The 18,568-nt window shown below is 52.8% G+C and overlaps 1 protein-coding gene across 2 annotated transcripts in view; it reads right to left on the reverse strand.

The window, feature by feature from the left end:
* AIMP1 (aminoacyl tRNA synthetase complex interacting multifunctional protein 1) overlaps positions 1–18,568 on the reverse strand; it is a 59,984-nt gene that overhangs the window by 37,692 nt on the left and 3,724 nt on the right. The window contains exon 1 of one of the 2 annotated variants that reach the window (XM_016227257.3): positions 12,035–12,079. The exons of the other annotated variant lie outside the window; for it this stretch is intronic. Coding sequence (XP_016082743.1) covers positions 12,035–12,048 — 14 coding nt within the window. The 5' untranslated portion in view covers positions 12,049–12,079. Of the gene's footprint in view, positions 1–12,034; positions 12,080–18,568 lie in introns of those variants that run through there. 2 annotated transcript variants of the gene reach the window in all.

The following is an 18,568-nucleotide window of genomic DNA, read 5'->3' on the forward strand; positions in this document are numbered from 1 at the left end:
CCAACGGAAAAAGTGAGTTTGACCTTACCGCTTCGACTTGGTAAATTTTAAAAGGCAATACTAATGCACAGAATGAATGGCATTCACTTAAATACTGCATAGAAAATCAGAAATTGAGAAGAGTGCATCTGACATTAGACGTCTACACATTTATTAAATTTTATTTTTAATTACTTAAATGAGCACCTCAATAAACAGATGAATTAGCGCTGTGAAACGCGAGGGAAGGCTCTTGAAAGTCCTTCAAGACATTCGGAAAGATATTTTACAAATGTTAGTCGCTGGGACTCCGGCGAAGTTATTTTATAAGTCGTGACCCCTCTGGCGTTTACATATGTTGCTGAAAACATGAAACATACGAGCGCCAGAATTATGCCACGAATCATTCAAAAATAAGACGCTGAACAAGGCTCCGGGGTTGTTGCGGGATAATTTATTTCTACGTCTCTAATAAGGTACGGGGCGACCTGTAGAAAAGTGACCATAAACGAGTAAAAAAATATATATATATAAATAAAAAAGATAAGCATGTAAGGCAATTGAATATTTAATGGATAAGCAAAAGGTGCAGTCACCGAACAATGGAAATTCCACAAAAATGCCCGGGTCAAAAACTGAGGTCAGCAAAGAGTAGGAAATTGGCAACACTTGGTGTTCAAAACATATAGACCTTGATTCTTGCCGTTTTCAAACCGCAAAATCGGCAGCTGAAAAGTAAGTTCGTCGGGAAACTCGAAGAGGAAAACTATCGCCCTGGCTCTCCGACATCACGGGAAGGCCAACTATTCCGTTGTCCGAGGAGGTTTTAGAGTCCGGCAAGTGTTAAAAAATAAAGAAGCGGAGGAAACGAAGCCATCCGGCGGGAGTCCTCGAAAGAAGATACAGCTGGGCAACAGACTGGGTACACCGAGGAACCCTAATCCCGGGTCAGTCACTCATGTGGTTCGTATTCATCCCCGCGGGGACGGAGCAAGGCAGAGATCTCACGTGTTCACGAGCACCGTCCCTCATCATCCGAAACATTACTATTTCCGGATGATTCTTCCGACGCGATGATAGCGCGATTTCCGGCCAAGGAGTGGAAGGAGAAACCCGACGCCGGCAAACGCACGGCCTGGATGAATTTCCATCACAACGGAATCGCGGTCGGTGGTAAACGGCGCTTCACTCCGGACAAATGAAAGACGACAAAAGAACGAGCGCCGCAAAAATCCCTAATATCAGGGTGAAACGGAATGGAAACACGGCACAGGATGATGCGACGCAAACGGTCATTCTGTAATTCCCAAAACCTGTTTCCGCGTCAGAATATGTAACTTTTTTTTGGCAGGCTCAGGACACAGCGAGGTTACCTAGCTGAGCACCAGTCTGGATCGGCCGAGTTCCCGGGACTAATAACGACAATTGCGGCATCTGTCATTTGCTTACTGTCACGAGCCGTTGAGAAGCAGCGTGGCTCGGTGGCAAGAGCCCGGGCTTGGGAGTCCGAGGTCATGGGTTCGCATCCCGGCTCCGCCGCTCGTCAGCTGTGTGACTTTGGGCAAGTCCCTTCGCTTCTCTGGGCCTCAGTTCCCTCCTCTGTAAAATGGGGACGAAGACTGGCAGCCTCACGTGGGACCACCCGATCACCTTGGATCCCCCCCAGCGCTTTGAACAGTGCTTTGCACATAGTAAGCGCTTAACAAATGCCACCGTTATTATTATTATTGTTACTATGTGCCGGGCACTGTATCGAGCACCGGGGTGAATACCACCAAATCAGTTCGGACACAGTCCCTGACCCATTCGGGGCTCACATCCGCAATCCCCGTTTTACAGATAACTGTGGCCCGGAAGCGACTTGCCCCGGGTCCCACTGCAGACAGGTTGTGGAGTCAGGATTAGAACCCAAGTCCTCCCGACTCTAAGACCTGTGCTCTATCCACTAGGCCGCACTGCTTCTCTACAGAAGTCCAATATTGAAACCCTGGAAACGTGAAGCGGTACCAGGGAGAAGCAGCGCGGCTCAGTGGAAAGAGCACGGGCTTGGGACTCAGAGGTCACGGGTTCTAATCCCGGCTCTGCCGCTTGTCAGCTGTGTGACTGTGGGAGAGTCACTTCTCTGTGCCTCAGTTCCCTCATCTGTAAAATGGGGATCAAGACTGCGAGCCTCACGTGGGACAACCTGATGACCCTGTATCTACCCCAGTGCTCAGAACAGTGCTCTGCACATAGTAAGCGCAACATTATTACCTAGAAACGGAGAGGCTTTCTTTAAACTCCGGCTTACGGGGTTTTTTTTTTTATGTGTTAAGCGCCTAGGTGTGTCGGGCGACATACTAAGCGCCCTGGCGGATACAGGCCAATCGGGTCGGACACCGTCCACGTCCCATGGGGGGCTCACGGATTTCATCCCAAGGTGTGGTAACCGAGGCACTATTTTGGGGGAAATATGCCACAGCGGCAGACAGACGGCAGAGCTGGGATGAGAACCCCGGTGCCCCGAATCCCAGCCCCTTCCGCTGGGACGCCCCGCTTCCCCCTGCTCTTGGCGCGGAGGTAGGAGCCGCTGCCAGGTCCGCCTCGACTACAAATCCGGGAGCGGAGAGAGGGGAAAGAGAGGTCCGTTATCCAGGCCCGCCTAGCTGACCGTAGGCCGGGAGAAAGACGGCCGGGCACGTGGTTCCACCGAGGCTGCCGGAGCAGCTGGATCCCGGGGCGGGAGGAGACCCTAAACTGCCCGCGCACAGCCGGGTGAGAGAAAGCTTGCCCGGAGTTCACGGACTACCACTCCAAGTCTGAGAAGCAATCGATCAGTGGTACTTATTGAGCACCCACTACGTGCCGAGCACTGAGTTAAGTGCTCGGGAGAGAACGGCATCAGCAGACACGCTCCCTGCCCTTACGCTCACGGCCCGAGGGGCCCGGTGGACGGAGCGCGCGCCTGGGAGTCACAACGACCTGGGTTTTAATCCCGGCTCTATCGCTTTTCTGCCGTGTGACCCTGGGCAAGTCATTTCACTTCTGGGTGCCTCAGATCCCCCATCTGTAAAATGGGGATTAAGACGGTGAGCCCCACGTGGGACAGGGACTGCGTCCGACCCGATTACCTTGTCTCCACCCCGGCGCTTAGAACGGTCCCGGGTGAGTAATGTTTTACAGATACCATTTTAAAAAAAAGTCTCCCTTGAGAAGACGGACTTGTTTTAGTCTTGTCACTGCCGGTAAACAGTCCCCTTGATTCTATTTATCGTGATTACGCTGTCTTGTTTTTGTCCGTCCGCCTCCCCCGATTAGACTGTGAGCCCGTCACTGGGCAGGGACCGTCTCTATCTGTTCCCGAATTGTCCATTCCAAGCGCTTAGTCCAGTGCTCTGCACAAAGTAAGCGCTCAGGAACTACTACTGAATGAAAACAGGGAAGGAGGCCCGGGCCGGCTGTACAATGGATAACCAGGAGGGTTTGCCGGTGTCTTCTCCCTGGAGCAAAGCCCGGCACGTAAAAGTAGTATTTACTGCCAACAAAATCACGAAACGAGGTCGTATTCGTACACGGGCTGAACCGCCACTTCCAGCAAAGCTTAACCACACTCTAATATGTTAAAGGCCACAGTGCAGAGAGAGTTCACTGCACTGGTCAGCGCTACCTTGCTCCTATTTCTAGAAATGCCCAAAGGTAACGGTCAGGGGAAGACGACCTTTATTACCTTTTCTGGAAAGGGGGGTCGTCAACTTGATGATGGGGGAGGTCACAGGGCATCAAGAATTAGAGAATACCGGCCCAGGAGAGACAGGAACTCACTACTTCAATAAAAGAAACGTGACAGGTCGTTCGTTCGACTGCATTTCCTGAGACGGCCTAGCGGCAAGAACACGGGTTTGGGAGGCAGAGGACGCGGGTTCCGATCCCGGATCCGCCACTTGCCTGCCGTGTGACCTCGGGCAGGTCGCTCCACTTCTCTGTACCTCAGTTCCCTCCTCTGTAAAATGGGGATTAAGATCGAGAGCACCGTGTGAAACACGGACACTGTCCAACCTGGTCGGCTTTTACCTGCCCAGTGCTCAGTACAATGCCTGGCACATAATAAGTGCTGGGCAAACACCATAATTTTTAGTGTAAACTCCGAGACCGAATTAAGAATTGAAGCGATAGTTGAAACTGCACCGGGGAACGGACACGGCCTCGGAACCCGGGACGAGAAGATACGGTATCTATCGCATCCCGTTCGTTCGTTCGATCGTATTTATTGAGCGCTTACATGGTGCAGAACACAGAACTAAGCGCTTGGGAGAGTACAACACGACAATAAACGGGCACATTCCCTGCCCACAACGAATTCTGTCTATCAGGAGTTTACTGGGTGCAGAGCACTGTTCTAAGCCCTTGGGAGAGTACAACACAACAATAAACAGACATTTTCTGCCCACAACGAAAGCTATCAGGGACCTACTGTGTGCAGAGCACTGTACTGAGCACTTGGGAGAGTGTACAGTACGACAGATTGGGCAATTCCCGACTACGGGCGGCATGATCTGGTGGAAGGAGCCCGGGCCCGGGAGTCGGAGGACGTTGGTTCTAATCCCGGATCTGCCACTTGGCTGCTGTGTGACCTCTGGCAGGTCACTGAATCTTTCTGTGCCTCGGATCCCTCATTCTGCTAAATACGGATTTGATACCTACTGTCCCTCCTACTTCGACTAGGAGGCCCATGATAATAATAATGTCGGTATTTGTTAAGCGCTTACTACGCGCAGAGCACCGTTCTAAGCGCTGGGGGAGATACAGGGGAATCGGGTTGTCCCACGGGAGGCTCACAGTTAATCCCCATTTTACAGATGAGGTGACTGGGGCACAGAGAAGTGAAGTGACTCGCCCACAGTCACACAGCTGACAAGCGGCAGAGCCGGGAGTCGAACCCATGACCCCTGACTCCGAAACCCGGGCTCTTTCCACTGTGCGAGACCTGATCTTCTATGTACCTCAGTGCTTAGGACGGTGCTTGGCACGTAGTCTGCTGACTTAAATTCCAAAATGATGATTATTACTACTATAATGGGGACAGGGTGCAGAAATCTGGCAACAGTAAAAGAAATGGTTGATTTCGTTCCCCGTTGTGAGGCAATTCACTCAACCAGAGCATTTAGCTAAAAGCCACGCTAACTGGAAATACGTTAAACGGTACAGAGGCAGAGAAGGAGCGTGGCTTAGTATAAAGAGCCCGGGCTTGGGAGTCGGGGGTTCTAATCCCGGCTCCGCCACTTAGCCGCGTGCCTTTGGGCAAGTCACTTCACTTCTCGGTGCCTCGGTTACCTCATCTGTAAAACAGGCATTAGGACCGTGAGCCCCACGTGGGACAACCTGATTACCTTGTATCTACCCCAACGCTAGATCATCATTATTATTATTATTATAGAGATTTAATTACTGAGCCTCACAAGCTACTCATCAACAATGGCTGGGCTCAGGAAGTGTATAACCCACCAGCCACCCACCCCACGGTCTGACGCGATGGTTATCCGCTTTCAGAGCGAGCATAATATCCTCTTTTCGGTTCTGCGGTAACGAACGGCTCTTAACGACGGCTCTAATAAATCAAATTAATAAGCTTTTCGGGACGGCCGGTCAAATTCTTCACTTTGGCCAACTCACATAGTGATGTATTACGTTTCGTTTAACCGCCACATTATCACCAACAATACCACTTCGCTTCTACAAAGCCAATCTCATTTAAAGAGGGGAGGGGAACGTCTTTCATTAAGACCGTCGTTCTCCCTGTAATAATCGAGTGCTTTTTAGCCAAATACAACTCAGGAAAGATCCTAAAATGCACCAGCTGTCTGCCAGATCCAGCTTCTCTTCGGCTCCGACGGTCTTTTCGGAAAGAGCATTTTGGGGGGCCGAGTTCCAAGTCTCTTATCTCTGTCGCCTTTGGAAAGAGAGACGTCTCGAGCGAGGCCTATCATTCTAGGAGGGGCCTTTTTCATTTTTCAAACTCATCGGTCAGAAGTTCACCGCTGAGCCCCCATTCATTCACATTCTCTGCCCCAGGAAAGCACGAATTATTGTACTGCCATGCATCTTGTGCGGCCTAGTGGCAAGAGCCCGGGCTTGGGAGTCAGAGGTCCTGGGTTCCAATCCCGGCTCCGCCACTTGTCAGCTCTGTGACTTTGGGCAAGTCACTTCGCTTCTCTGTGCCTCAGTTTACCTCATCTGGAAAATGGGGATGAAGACTGTGAGCCCCACGTGGGACAACCTGATTATCTTGTATCTACCCCAGAGCTTAGAACAGTGCTGGACACATAGGAAGCATTTAACAAATACCATTATTATTATTACACTCGGTGTGATATTCAAGAGACTATGGAAGAGAAGATGAAAAGATTTCCATAATCTAAATTTTGACATTTTGGCAATTTCAATTCTCATCAGTTCCTGAAATAGCATCTGAAAAGGGTTGGGAATGGGATGCAAACAGTTTTCCAAGAAACCTAAGACCACCTCTTGTAACTGGGGACTAACTGTGAGGCTCACATGGGACAACCTGATGAGCTTGTATCTACCCCAGCGCTTAGACCAGTGCTCTGCACATGGTAAGCGCTTAACAAATACCAACATTATTATTAACTACTCAATAGACTTTTAAGTTTGCTTTGGAACTTAGAGAAGCAGAGGAGCCTATTTGAAAGTTCACTGTGGGCAGGAAATGTGTCCGTTTATTGATATGTCGTACTCTCCCAAGTGCTTGGAACAGTGTTCTGCACACAGTAAGCGCTCAATAAATACGACCGACTGACTGAAAGAGGCCGGGCCTGGGAATCAGAGGATCTAATCCCGACTCCGCCGTTTACCTCTTGTGTGACCTTGAGCAAGTCGCTCAATTTCTTTGCGCTTCAGTTCCTTCATCGGTAAAACCGATCCAATCTGATTAGTCTGCACCTACCCTAGCGCTTAGTATAGTGCCTGGCACATAGCTACCCTGTATCTACCCCAGCGCTTAGAACAGTGCTCTGCACACAGTAAGCACTTAAATAGCAACATTATTATATATAGTAAGCACTTAACTAGCACCATAAGTTGAAGCAGCGTGACTCAGTGGAAAGAGCCTGGGCTTGGGAGTCAGAGGTCATGGGTTCGAATCCCAGCTCTGCCACTTGTCAGCTGTGTGACTGTGGACAAGTCACTTCACTTCTCTGGGCCTCAGTAACCTCATCTGTAAAATGGGGATTAACACTGGGAGCCTCACGTGGAACCACCTGATTACCCTGTATCTCTCCCAGCGCTCTGCACATAGTAAGCGCTTAAAAAAATACCAACATTATTATTATTAGTATAAAAGAGGGGCCAAACTGACCTTCTTGTTTAACTTTCTACTGCTTGGCAACCTAGCACGGGGCACCTTAGAGGGCCCTGCCAACGTCGGCTTTCTCTGCGCTACGGCCGACAGAAAGTTTGGGCTGCGAAAGGGAATTTCCCGGCGCATCCCGCTTTGCCAGGCTTACTTTTCTTCAGGATTACCGGGCTCACGCTGGAGTCGTTCGAAATCATCTGCAGGCCCCCTTGGGCACTTTGGAAAGCCTTCCTCCTGGAGTTCTTCTGACTTCCTAGTCTGCGCAGTGAGCAGCGGATGTCCAGGGTGACCAGGAGCAAGGTCTACCATCGGCCACGGGGTCCCGGAGTCGGCCTCAAACACGGCCCAGGTGAAAGGCTGGATCAGGTGGGAGCGCCTAGCCAGCTCACTCTACAGCATGCGCGTGACTAAGTGGCGAGAACGGAGCCTTGCCAGAGGACCTGGATTCTAATCCCAGCCCTGCCACTGGCCTGGGGCGAGGCCCGGGGCAAGTCGCTTCACTTTTCTGAGCCTCGGTCACCTCAGCTGGAAAATGGGGATTTAGATACCGGCTCTCCTTCCCCGGTTGAGCCGGGGATTCTGACGCGCGCTAACCACTTAAATACCCCAATTATTACTAGTAGTCTCACATGAAAAAGGCAGAGGGGAACAGCAAACCCCGTACTGTGCTCAATAGGTGGTGGTTCTGGGAAGTACTAAGCAATTTGGATATAATAATAATAATAATGGCTTCTGTTAAGCGCTTACTATGTGCCATGCACTGTTCTAAGTGCTGGGAGAGCTACAAGGGAATCAGGTTGTCCCACTTGGGGCTCACAGTCTTGATCTCCATTTTACAGATGAGGTAATTGAGGCACAGAAAGGTTGAGTGACTTGCCCAAAGTCACCCAGCTGAAAAGTGAAGGAGCCGGGATTAGAACCCCCGACCTCTGACTGCCAAGCACGGGCTCTTTCCACTAAGCCACGCAGCTTCTCCTAGGACATACCGTCCCAAGCACTTAGTACAGTGTTCTGGCTACTCGATACGCTCTCAATAAGTACCATTGATTAATTAGACTGTCCTCAGAAATCCCCGAAGGTCCTCAGGCTACTGCCAGACAGAATGGTTAGAGGATCAGAGCCACAAGTGTGCCGTCTGATCCCTTCCCTATCACTGCTGAAGGGAGGCAGAGATGTAGGACGGATCTGGGCCTCTTCAACGTGGCCTTAAACACTGTGCTCCAAGAGGCCCCGAGGGATCTGCAGGCCGTCATATGAATGTACTTCCGGCTCAATACTCTGTGAGCCTCTTCAAAGGTCGTGGTGACAGTGGTCCGGACCTGCTCTGTACAGAACCGTGTGTTGGATGTCCACACACGTACGCAACTGCTTGTGAACTGCTCGGTGGAGGCAGCCCCGCACCGCGGTCTGACCCCGGACCCAGAGTGAACCTAAGGCAAGTGCCGGCCCATCCCCGGGGAACGATCGACAACCAAGGTTTTCAATTAAAACCAAGAATTCTAGGGCCGTCACCAAATTCTGCTACCTAGGCAGCGCGCTTCCGAACGGGGCATGGGGTAGACGTGCCTTCCGGGAGACTGGAAAAACGGAAGGTGGTGACAGAGGGGACTCCAACGGAGCTCCGAGTTGGAAGTCTCTAAGACCGCTTCGGTGGATTTAATACGGCTGTGAGACCTGAACCTCCTCCAGCAGCCGCATCCCATCCAGCCCCTAGCCACACGCAGCGGCAACGGGTGACAGGACGAGACCGCCAGCACCGAGGCCCCGGAACACAAGCAGTTCCCCCGTACGGCAACGCGTCCGCAACAGAGCTCCGCGGGGCGGTACGTGTGAGATGAATGGAACGGCGGCAGGATACTAAAATGGCTGCAGAAAGGGGAAACTGAAATTGCCAGGATTAGAGACAGGGCACAGCCCTTCTCGGATAATGAGATTCATTCGTTCAGTTGTATTTACTGAGCGCTTACTGCGTGCAGAGCACCGGACTAAGCGCTTGGAAAGTACAATTGAGCAACAGATAGAGACGATCCCCGCCCAACAACGGGCCCACAGTCTAGAAGGAGCAGGGAGTCTACTGGGAGGGCCGCAGAGCTTGGCGGCACATCATCGGCCGAGGGTCCGATCCATCAGTTAATAAGTGGTGTTTCTCGAGCGCTTGCCGTGCGCAGGGCGCTCTACCGAGGGTTTGGGAGAATACTTCCTGCCCGCAAGAAGCTTACGGTTCCCAGGCCCTGAGCGAAGGCTTTGCAAATATCAGGATACCATGAGGTAGTTTCAAAACTATCACGGGGCCCTGTGCAGGACCAACCTATTAATAAAAGAGGGATCTGTTCTGGAGTCGCAGTGGGTGCGGCGGGGCGTGGTGATCACGCCTTAGTCTCCGCGGCCTCGTTTGCACATATGGATGGAATCCTCCCGTCAGCAGCGTCATCTGGGAAATCGCCGGACAGCTAGCCGTGTATTATAGATTTAAATAAATATATAGACCCTATATAGAGTGGGGCGGCTGTAACCTGTGGCCATGCGTGTAGTCAGACTATTTCGATAATATTTTCAATATTTCTGGCCCCTATCCAACAAGGCTTGCCTCGAACAACGCGACTACAGGCAGGCTTATGCGATACCGGAAGGGGGAAGCCATTGGAAAAACCTGTAACCTACCTCTCGCCGTTGATTAGTTTTGATGGTCAAATCGAGTCGATCGACTTGACCCAATTATGTCTGAATTTGGAATCAATGGAAAAATGTACTTTGAATAATATGAATTGCCCCTTGTGATGGGGGAATATCGGTCGGGTAATAATCCAAATCTAACCGCCTCAGATAAAAATTGAATTAAAGTGGGGTTGGGTTTTTTTTTTGCATTTTTTCTTCAAATCGCTAATTCCGAATATGGCTTTATTAATTGAGGAATCGTGGTTTAAAACAAACAACCTTAGAGGTAGCTACAGAGGGACCAGGCTCGCCACGGCAAAAATTCAGGTAAACCGAGGTGGGCGATTATTTTGGATGCCGGGGGGGATCACATTCGGTGAAGGTGATCCAGTCCGGCCGATAGGGAAGGAAAGATTTTGGGGGTGAGAGGGCGGCCGACCCCACGGCCGACCGCTTTCACCTGCGGCGACTCTTTCCTGAGCCCGAGCCAGCAGCGGATACAGTCATAAACGCCCACTGGTTGCTGAGGAGTCCCGTGGAAACTTCCGGCATCCGGGGGCTGTGGCGGGGGAACAAAGGAGCTCGTTGTGGGTAGGGAATGCGTCTTTTTATTGTCGTATTAGACTCTCCCAAGGGCTTAGTACAGTGCTCTGCACACGGTAGGCGCTCGATAAATACGACTGAATGAAGAGCGACTGCAGGCCGGAGTCGACCGACGGCTCCGCCGATTGTGCGGGAAACGTGCCTCGGACTTCCGTCGTACTTCCCACCGAGCGCCTGATCTCAGGATGGTGATCTACCCGCCGTAAGCGCTTCGTAAATCCGATCGACTGATCGATCGGGGCACTGCGCCCAATAGGCATTAAACAGATATCACCACTACTAATACATCTCAACTGGAGCCTCCTCTAGACTGTAAGCTCGCTGTGGGGAGGGAATATGTCCGTTGATTGTTACAGCGTACTCTCCCAAGCGCTTAGTACAGTGCTCTGCCCCCGGGAAGCGCTCAGTAAATAGGATGGACTGACTGGTCCTCGGGCCGGATAGAAGCGGTTGGCAGCCCTCCCTCCCCGGGCCACCTCTGGCCCAGTTAGGATCTAAACGGATGCCAAATGTAAATGCGTTCAGACGGCTGCGGATCAAGCTACGGTTGCCCGAATCACGGTCTTCTTGGAGACTGCAATTCTTTATATGGATTGAGAAATGCGCTGATTACACAGACATTCCCCTTTTATCAAGGGGCAAATTCAGACGACTCTATCCAATATTATTTCCTAGTTCTATAGCTACAAACTACATTAAAGCTTTCTAATTGCTTTTTTTTTTTTTAAGTGTTCCCCAAAAGGCAGGAAGCAGTATTGATGAATTCTTTATCAAAATGGTTCTCCACCCTTTAGCATCCAAGAGCATGGGCCCGGGGGGTCAAGGTTCACGAGTTCTAATCCAGGCTCCTCCACTGGTCTGTGTGACCTTGGGTGAGTCACTTCACTTCCCTGGGCTTCAGTTCCCTCGTTAGTAAAAGGGGATTAAGACTGTGAATCCCACTGGGGACAGGGACTGTGTCCAACCTGATTATCTTATCCCTATCTCAACGCTCAGTACCACGTCTGAGTGCCAACTCTTTGTATTTTCCCAAGCGCTACTATTACCGCGGGTCCCCGTTTTTCCTGAAATAATTTTAATATTAAAAGATAAAACTCAAAGAACTGCCCCAGTTTTGCCCCACCCATTTTTAGAGGTACAACTCCTCCAACCGCTCTATTCTCCCCACGCCGGGGCCCATCCCGCAAACAGATGAGACAATTCCACCCCCAGGAAACAGAGGACTGACCCGGAGGGATCCCTGGTCTGGCCCGAGGGTGATATTTCTTGGGTTTTAACCTAACGTCCGGCAGTACCCATCGCCATAGACTCTCCAACTCTCCCCGATAGGACGTTATTCCCCCCAAGGCAGAAATATGGCCAGAGTGGGACTACAGCTAAGTCGCGGACGGTCCGAAGGGCCTGACCGCAATTCTAGGACGGCCTGGTTGGTACGCCCGCCAATCTCACCTGATCACGTTCATCTCGGTGGTAGTAACCGTGTCCCTGCATTGGACTAGGTCCCTGAAAGTACAAAAGGGTCGTAAGGAAGAGCGATGCTCAATTCTGAAACCCAGGGGAGACTCCCCTGATTCCTACCTGACACGAAGGGGGTGGCGGGGACCCCCCAGCTCAGCAACCATCGGTCCGTCAATCAGTGACGCGACCGAGCAACTGCGGAGTGAGGAGCGCGGTCCTAAGCACTTGGGCGAGTACAGGAGGCGCAAGACGCACGTTCTCTGCCACAAGCCACTCCCGAGAGGGCTGGCAAACCCTAATTAGGTTGCCCCAATTTCTCCTAATATCCGATGGCCGAATCTCGACGTCTTCATTACGGTCTGATTTGCGCTCTTACTGCTCCGCTAGGACTGCACACGCCTTCTGGCTAGAGATGGTTTCTTAACTGCTTCTCGCGACTGTCCCGTGTGTACACTGTAAGTTCTTGATATTAGAAACGATATAGCCCTTTTAGATACTTCTTTGCAGCTTCGACTTTCCTGCTCCTTCTAAGCGGTAGGGCCGGGATTAGAACCCGTGACCTTCTGACTCCCAGGCCCACGCTCCATCCGCTACGCCGTGCTGCCTCTCTCCTCTCTGAAGAGGTGAGCATTCTGCACAGCAGCCACATTTTGATATCTCACAGCCACAGCGTGGTCGCTTAATGCCCAAGAAAATAAACCGACTCCCCTGGAGAATTCACGTGCTCCCACGGTATGGTGTCTCCGCGGATTATTCCCAAACCCACAGCTCCAGCCCCGACCACCCCCCTCTCCGCATCTCGACTCGGACGCCCCGCCAATCTCAAATTAAACCCGTCCGAATCATCACCCCTCACCTTCCCCCCGCCCCAAACCCTTTCCCAACACTGTAGACAACACCCCTTGACCTTCCTATCTCACGGGACTTTGGCGTTTTCCTTAACTCAACTCTCCTCAACTGAACAGCACGGCCTAGTGGAGATAGAGCACGGGCCTGGGCGTCGGAAGGACCCGGGTTCTCATCCCGGCTCTGCCACTTGTCCGCTCTGGGACCTTGGGGAAGTCACGGCCCTTCTCCGGGCCTCAGCGACCTCATCTGTGAAATGGGGATTAAGACCGTGAGCCCCACGTGGGACAAGGTGTGTGTCAAAGCTGATCGACTTGTAGTGACGCCGAGGCTCAGCACACTGCCGGGCACGTAGCAAGCGCTTAACAAATACCATTAAAACCCCCCAGAACTCGTCTCTCTTACTTCACCCGCACATTCAATCGGTCACCGAAACCAACTTCACAACACTGCTAAAAGCCACCCTCTTCTCTCCATCCAAACCGCCACTAACGCTGAGCCAAGCACTTATCCTATCCCACCTCGACTGGTGCATCCACCTCGCCGCTGACCCCTTTCCCACGTCCTCCCCCTACCCTGGGCCTCCCTCCCCTTCTACGTCCCCACCTTCCAAACACTGTGAAAGTCACAACTCTTCCAAGAGGCCTTCCCCGATCACGTCTCCCTCTCCCTTCTGTGTCGCGCTTGGGTTTATTCGCCCCTCCCTCGGCTCCACGGCACTTACGCGCTATTTATTTATATTAATGTCCGTCTTCCCTTCTAGGCCGAAAGGTCACCGTGGGCGGAGAACACGTCTACTGACCCCGTCGCGGTACTCTCCCAAGCCCTTCGCACAGCGCTCTGCACACGGGAAGCGTTCAATAAATATCGACCGATTAAGCAGCGCTACTGACAGACACGAAGAGACATCACAGAGAGACGTCTTCGGGTTATCGGGAGGCGGGCGTTAGATACCGTCGACATCGGTCGCTGAAACATTACTCTCGGAACTAGTTCCAGAGACAGGATAGTAAGTCTGAGATAACCTCGTTAAAAGTTTCTTGGCCCAGTGGGCCGGCACCACTTAGGTTTCTTTCTTTTCATCTTCTGGTGTGGAGGTGGTGGAAATTCCTTCCTTCAGGACATTGACTCATCGCCTTCGGTCCCCTCTCTCCCTCCTTTGGTTGCGACACTGCAGCTTCCCTGCCCTTTAATTACATTCCTTCCATTTCTGGTTCCAAATTCCTGAGAGGAGTGGAATGCTGGGCCTTGGCACTTCAATTCTATCAGCAGCACATCAAAGAACTCTGTTTACGCGTGCACCGGCATTGGTCTCTGCAGTCTCATTTGCACAAAAAAGGGATAAAAACTGATGATTGGATGTACGGCCCTTTGAACACCCCACTCTCAGTCAACTCAGTCAGCTGGCTCCTCCTCTGCCTTCTTCCCCCCTCGAGGTTCAGTTCTGGGTCCCCTTCTATTCTCCATCCGCACCCACTGCCTTGGAGAACTCATTCGCTCCCACGGCTTCGGCTACCACCTCTGTGCGGATGATACCCAAATCTGCTTCTCCAGCCCCGATCCCTCTCCCTCTCCGGGATCTCACATTTCCTCCTGCCTTCGGGACACCTTTACTTCAATGTCCTCCTTCAATGTCCAATGTTTACTTCAACGTCCACCTTTACTTCGATGTCCTTCCACGTCACCTCGAGCTGAACGTGTCCAAAACAGAACTCCTTATCTTCTCACCCAAACCCTGTCATCCCCCGACTCTCCCCTCACCGTTGACGGCACCGCCATCCTTCCTGTCTCCCAAGCCCGCAACCTTGGGGCTTGCCTCCTCGCTCTCATTCACCCCACGTATTCAATCCATCACTAAATCCTGCCAGTTCCACCTTCCCGGCATCGCTAAGATCCCCCCCGCTCCCCGCCCCTACAATCACTCATCTAACCCCGCCTGGATTACTGCACCAGGCTCCTGTCTCTCCCCACTCCAGCCCATACTTCACTCTGCTGCCCGGATCACTTATCTATAAAATTCCTCAGGACGTGTCAACCCGCTCTTCCAAAAACTCCAGTGGTCTGCATCAAACACAATCTCCTCACCATTGGCCTCGAAGCCCTCAATCACCTTGCCCCCTCTCACCTCAGCTCCCTGTTCTCCTACTCCAACCCAGCCCGCACACTCCGCTCCTCTAACGCCGACCTTCTCGCCGTGCCTTGATCTTGTCTAGCTCATCGCCGACCCCCGGCCCCCGTCCTGCCTCTGGCCCGCAACACCCTCCCTCCTCAAATCGACAATGACTCTCCCCCTCTTCCAAGCCTTACTGAAGGCACATCTCCTCCAAGAGGCCTTCCCACACTAAACCCCCCATTTCCTCTTCTCCCACTCCTCTCTGCTGTGGCCCTGACTTGCTCCCTTCGTTCTTCCCCTCTTCCAGCCCCACAACACTTATGTATATATCTGTAACTTATTTATATTTAAACTAATGTTTGTCGCCGTCCCCCCCGCCCCAGGCTGTAAGCTCATTGTGGGTAGGGAATTATGTCCGTTTATTTTTGTATTCTATTCTACCAAACTCTTCGTAGAGTCCTCTGCAGGAGGCAAGTGTTCGATAACTCAGTGTCCTCCCCTCAGCTAAGCCCCCTTTTCCCCACTTTCCCTCTGCTCTTCCCCCTCTCCCTTCCCCACCCCTCAGCAACTGTGCTCGTCTGCTTTGTATATGAAAATGCAAGACATTACTCTACCTCATATACAATATTTCAGAACCTCACAGTTGGGAGGTAGCTAGACTCCTCCCCGGATACAAATCCGGCCCGGTTACGGGTGCCCGGATCCTTTCAGGCCATCAAGGTGCAGTTTGGCACGCCGGGGGAGTCACCGAGAGCGTCGTGGGCACCTTGTCGTGTGTTCTCTGCCCACCGCTGAACTCCACTGCGCAGAACTGCTGAATTTTGTTACTTAAGCCAGTGGACTAAATACATCACGCCCCGGCCAAGCAGGTCCTACAGAATGCGACGCACTCTGCTGGGAAGCAACAGATGGGCCCGGCAAGGATTCGAGATGTTGGTAGACGGAGAAGGCTGGGGAGAAGCGGGGGGATTTTGGAGGGCTCTTTCCCTTCTCCCGGAAACACTATCCAACCTCGACTTCACTGACGCTGTCCTCTCCCGGTTCTCTTCCTATTCCTCCGGGCGCTCCTTCTCAGTCTCTTTCGCGGGTCCCTCCCCCAACCGCGGGGGTCCCTCAAGGTTCAGTTCTGGGCCCCCTTCCCTTCTCCACCTACACCCACTCCCTTGGAGAACTCCTCCACTCCCGTGGGTTCGACTATTAATAATAATAATGTTGGTATTTGTTAAGCGCTATGTGCCGAGCACTGTTGTAAGTGCTGGGGTAGATACAGGCTCATCAGGTTGTCCCACGTGAGGCTCACAGTCTTAATCCCCATTTTACAGATGAGACTCAATTGAGAAGTTAAGTGACTTGCCCACAGTCACACAGCTGACATGGGAGGGAGCGGGAATTCGAACCCACGACCTCTGACTCCCAAGCCCGGGCTCTTTCCACTGAGCCACGCTGCTTCGCTATTACCTCTAGGAGGATGCTTCCTAAACTTACACCTCCGGCCCCGATCTCTCTGCAGCCTCACGTTTTCTCCTGCCTTCCAGACATGGCTACCTGGATGTCCCGCCAACGCTTCCCGGGCTAAACGCTACGCAAGTCTGCTGACCCGGAGGAGCGCGGAGCCTGATCTCCGGGATCGAGTCCTTCGCTTATCTCTATCTCCTCGGTCGGCCGACTCCTCGTTGCCTCTCGTCTGTGGCGGAGATCCGTCCGTCCCACCACGGGGGCTCAGCCCACTCGGGCCCGTCATTTTTCTCTCTCCACTAGCGCTGAGCACAGTGCCTGGCCCACAGTAGATACTCAGTCCAAAACCAAAGCTACCCGGTTCCTGAGCTCGCTGTCACTCTTTATTGTTGTACTGTACTTTCCCGAGTGCTCAGTACAGTGCTCGGCACACGGTAAGCACTTAATACGATGGAATAGCGAACGAACGGGCACCGTTTTGGCCTCCTTGGGCTGCCCCATCAGCCCCAACTTCATTTACTGTTCTCCCTTCTTCTTAGACTGGGAGTCCCAGTATCTACCACAGTGCTTGGCGCATAGTAAGCACGTAACCAACACCATAATATTATTTGCAGACCGTAGCCCAAATCTAACGGCAAGACGGAATCACACACAATTAAGCTTTGGAATGAATTACTGAAGTTACTCTCACGCTCACAGCTACGTCGGGCGGCACTGCGGGCAGGGAATGTGCTTGGCTATTGTTATACTGTCCTCTCCCGAGCGCTCAGTACAGTGCCCTGCGCACAGTAAGCGTTCAAGTCGACACGACCGACACGAAGGGGGAATAATCCGACGACTACGGCAAGTTGACCCCCCTCCCGCAGTGAGACTGAAAGGGAAGCGGCGTGGCCTGGGAGTCTCAGGACCTGGGTTTTAATTCTGTCCCCACCACTTGGGTGCTGTGTGCCCCTGGGCGAGTCACTTGACTTCTCTGGGCCTCCGTTTCCTCAAATGAAAAATGAGGATTCAATACCTGTTCTCCCTCCTACCTGACTGAGCCCCATGGGGGGACGGGGACTGTGTCCGGCCTGATTAGCCTGAATCTACCCCAGCGCTTAGAACGGTGCTTGACACTTAATAAGCACTTAAACATCCTATTTAAAAAAAAAAAAAAATACTGAAAGAAAGGAGGGCAGAGGAAAGGTTTTAAGGAGGCGGGGGAAACCGAGCCTAAAACAACGTTGCATCTCGGCCGAAAACCGGAAGTCACCGGACAAGGAACGACCAGCCCGGCAAACTGTCGTCCAGCGTCAAAAGAAATAACGATGGCATCTGTTACACGCTATGTGCCAAGCGCCGGGGGAGATACCAGGTATTCAGGTTGTCCCACGTGGGGCTCTCAGGCTCTAGTCCCCATTCTACCGATGAGGTCACCGAGGCCCAGAGAAGTAAAGTGACTTGCCCAAAGTCACACAGCCGACACGGGGCGGAGCCGGGATCAGAACCCACGACCTCCGACTCCCAAGCCTGCGCTCTTGCCACCGAGCCTCGCCGCTTCTCAGTCGGCCACGCTGCGGAGGCAAGAGAGGAGACAGTGCCGGACAGGGTGAGCCGGCAGCCCTGTGGTTCGCACAACGTGGCCGGCCACGCCGATCCCGCACGGCCTCGCGGGCCAACGTCGCCATCCGTGACGTCTTCTGAGTACAGACAAAAATGATATTCGGTGGTACAGCCCACGATACGACCGGAGAGGCGGCACGGCCGAGGGGCCGGGAGTCAGAGGGCTCTAATCCCGGCTCCGCCACCCGTCCGCCGCGTGACCCCGGCCGAGTCACTTCACTTCTCCGGGCCTCGGTCCCCTCACCTGCAAAATGGCGACTAAGACTGGGAGCCCCGTGTGGAGCAACCCAATTTGCTTGTAGCTACCCCGGCGCACGTAGGAAGCGCTTGGCCAACACCCTCAATCGCTACCGTTATTACTACGTCCGCTGGGACGGGACCATCCGACCGCCCCGCCGACCTCTTCCTCGTCCTCCTTAGGCCGAGCGGGAGCCCGTGTCCACCCTCGAGAGGGCGGCTCGGCCGCCGGGCCCTCGCCGGGCGCTCCGCTCCCCCCAACCCGGACCCCT

The sequence above is a fragment of the Ornithorhynchus anatinus genome, chromosome 12, assembly GCF_004115215.2.
Source record: "Ornithorhynchus anatinus isolate Pmale09 chromosome 12, mOrnAna1.pri.v4, whole genome shotgun sequence".
Lineage (NCBI taxonomy): Eukaryota > Metazoa > Chordata > Mammalia > Monotremata > Ornithorhynchidae > Ornithorhynchus > Ornithorhynchus anatinus.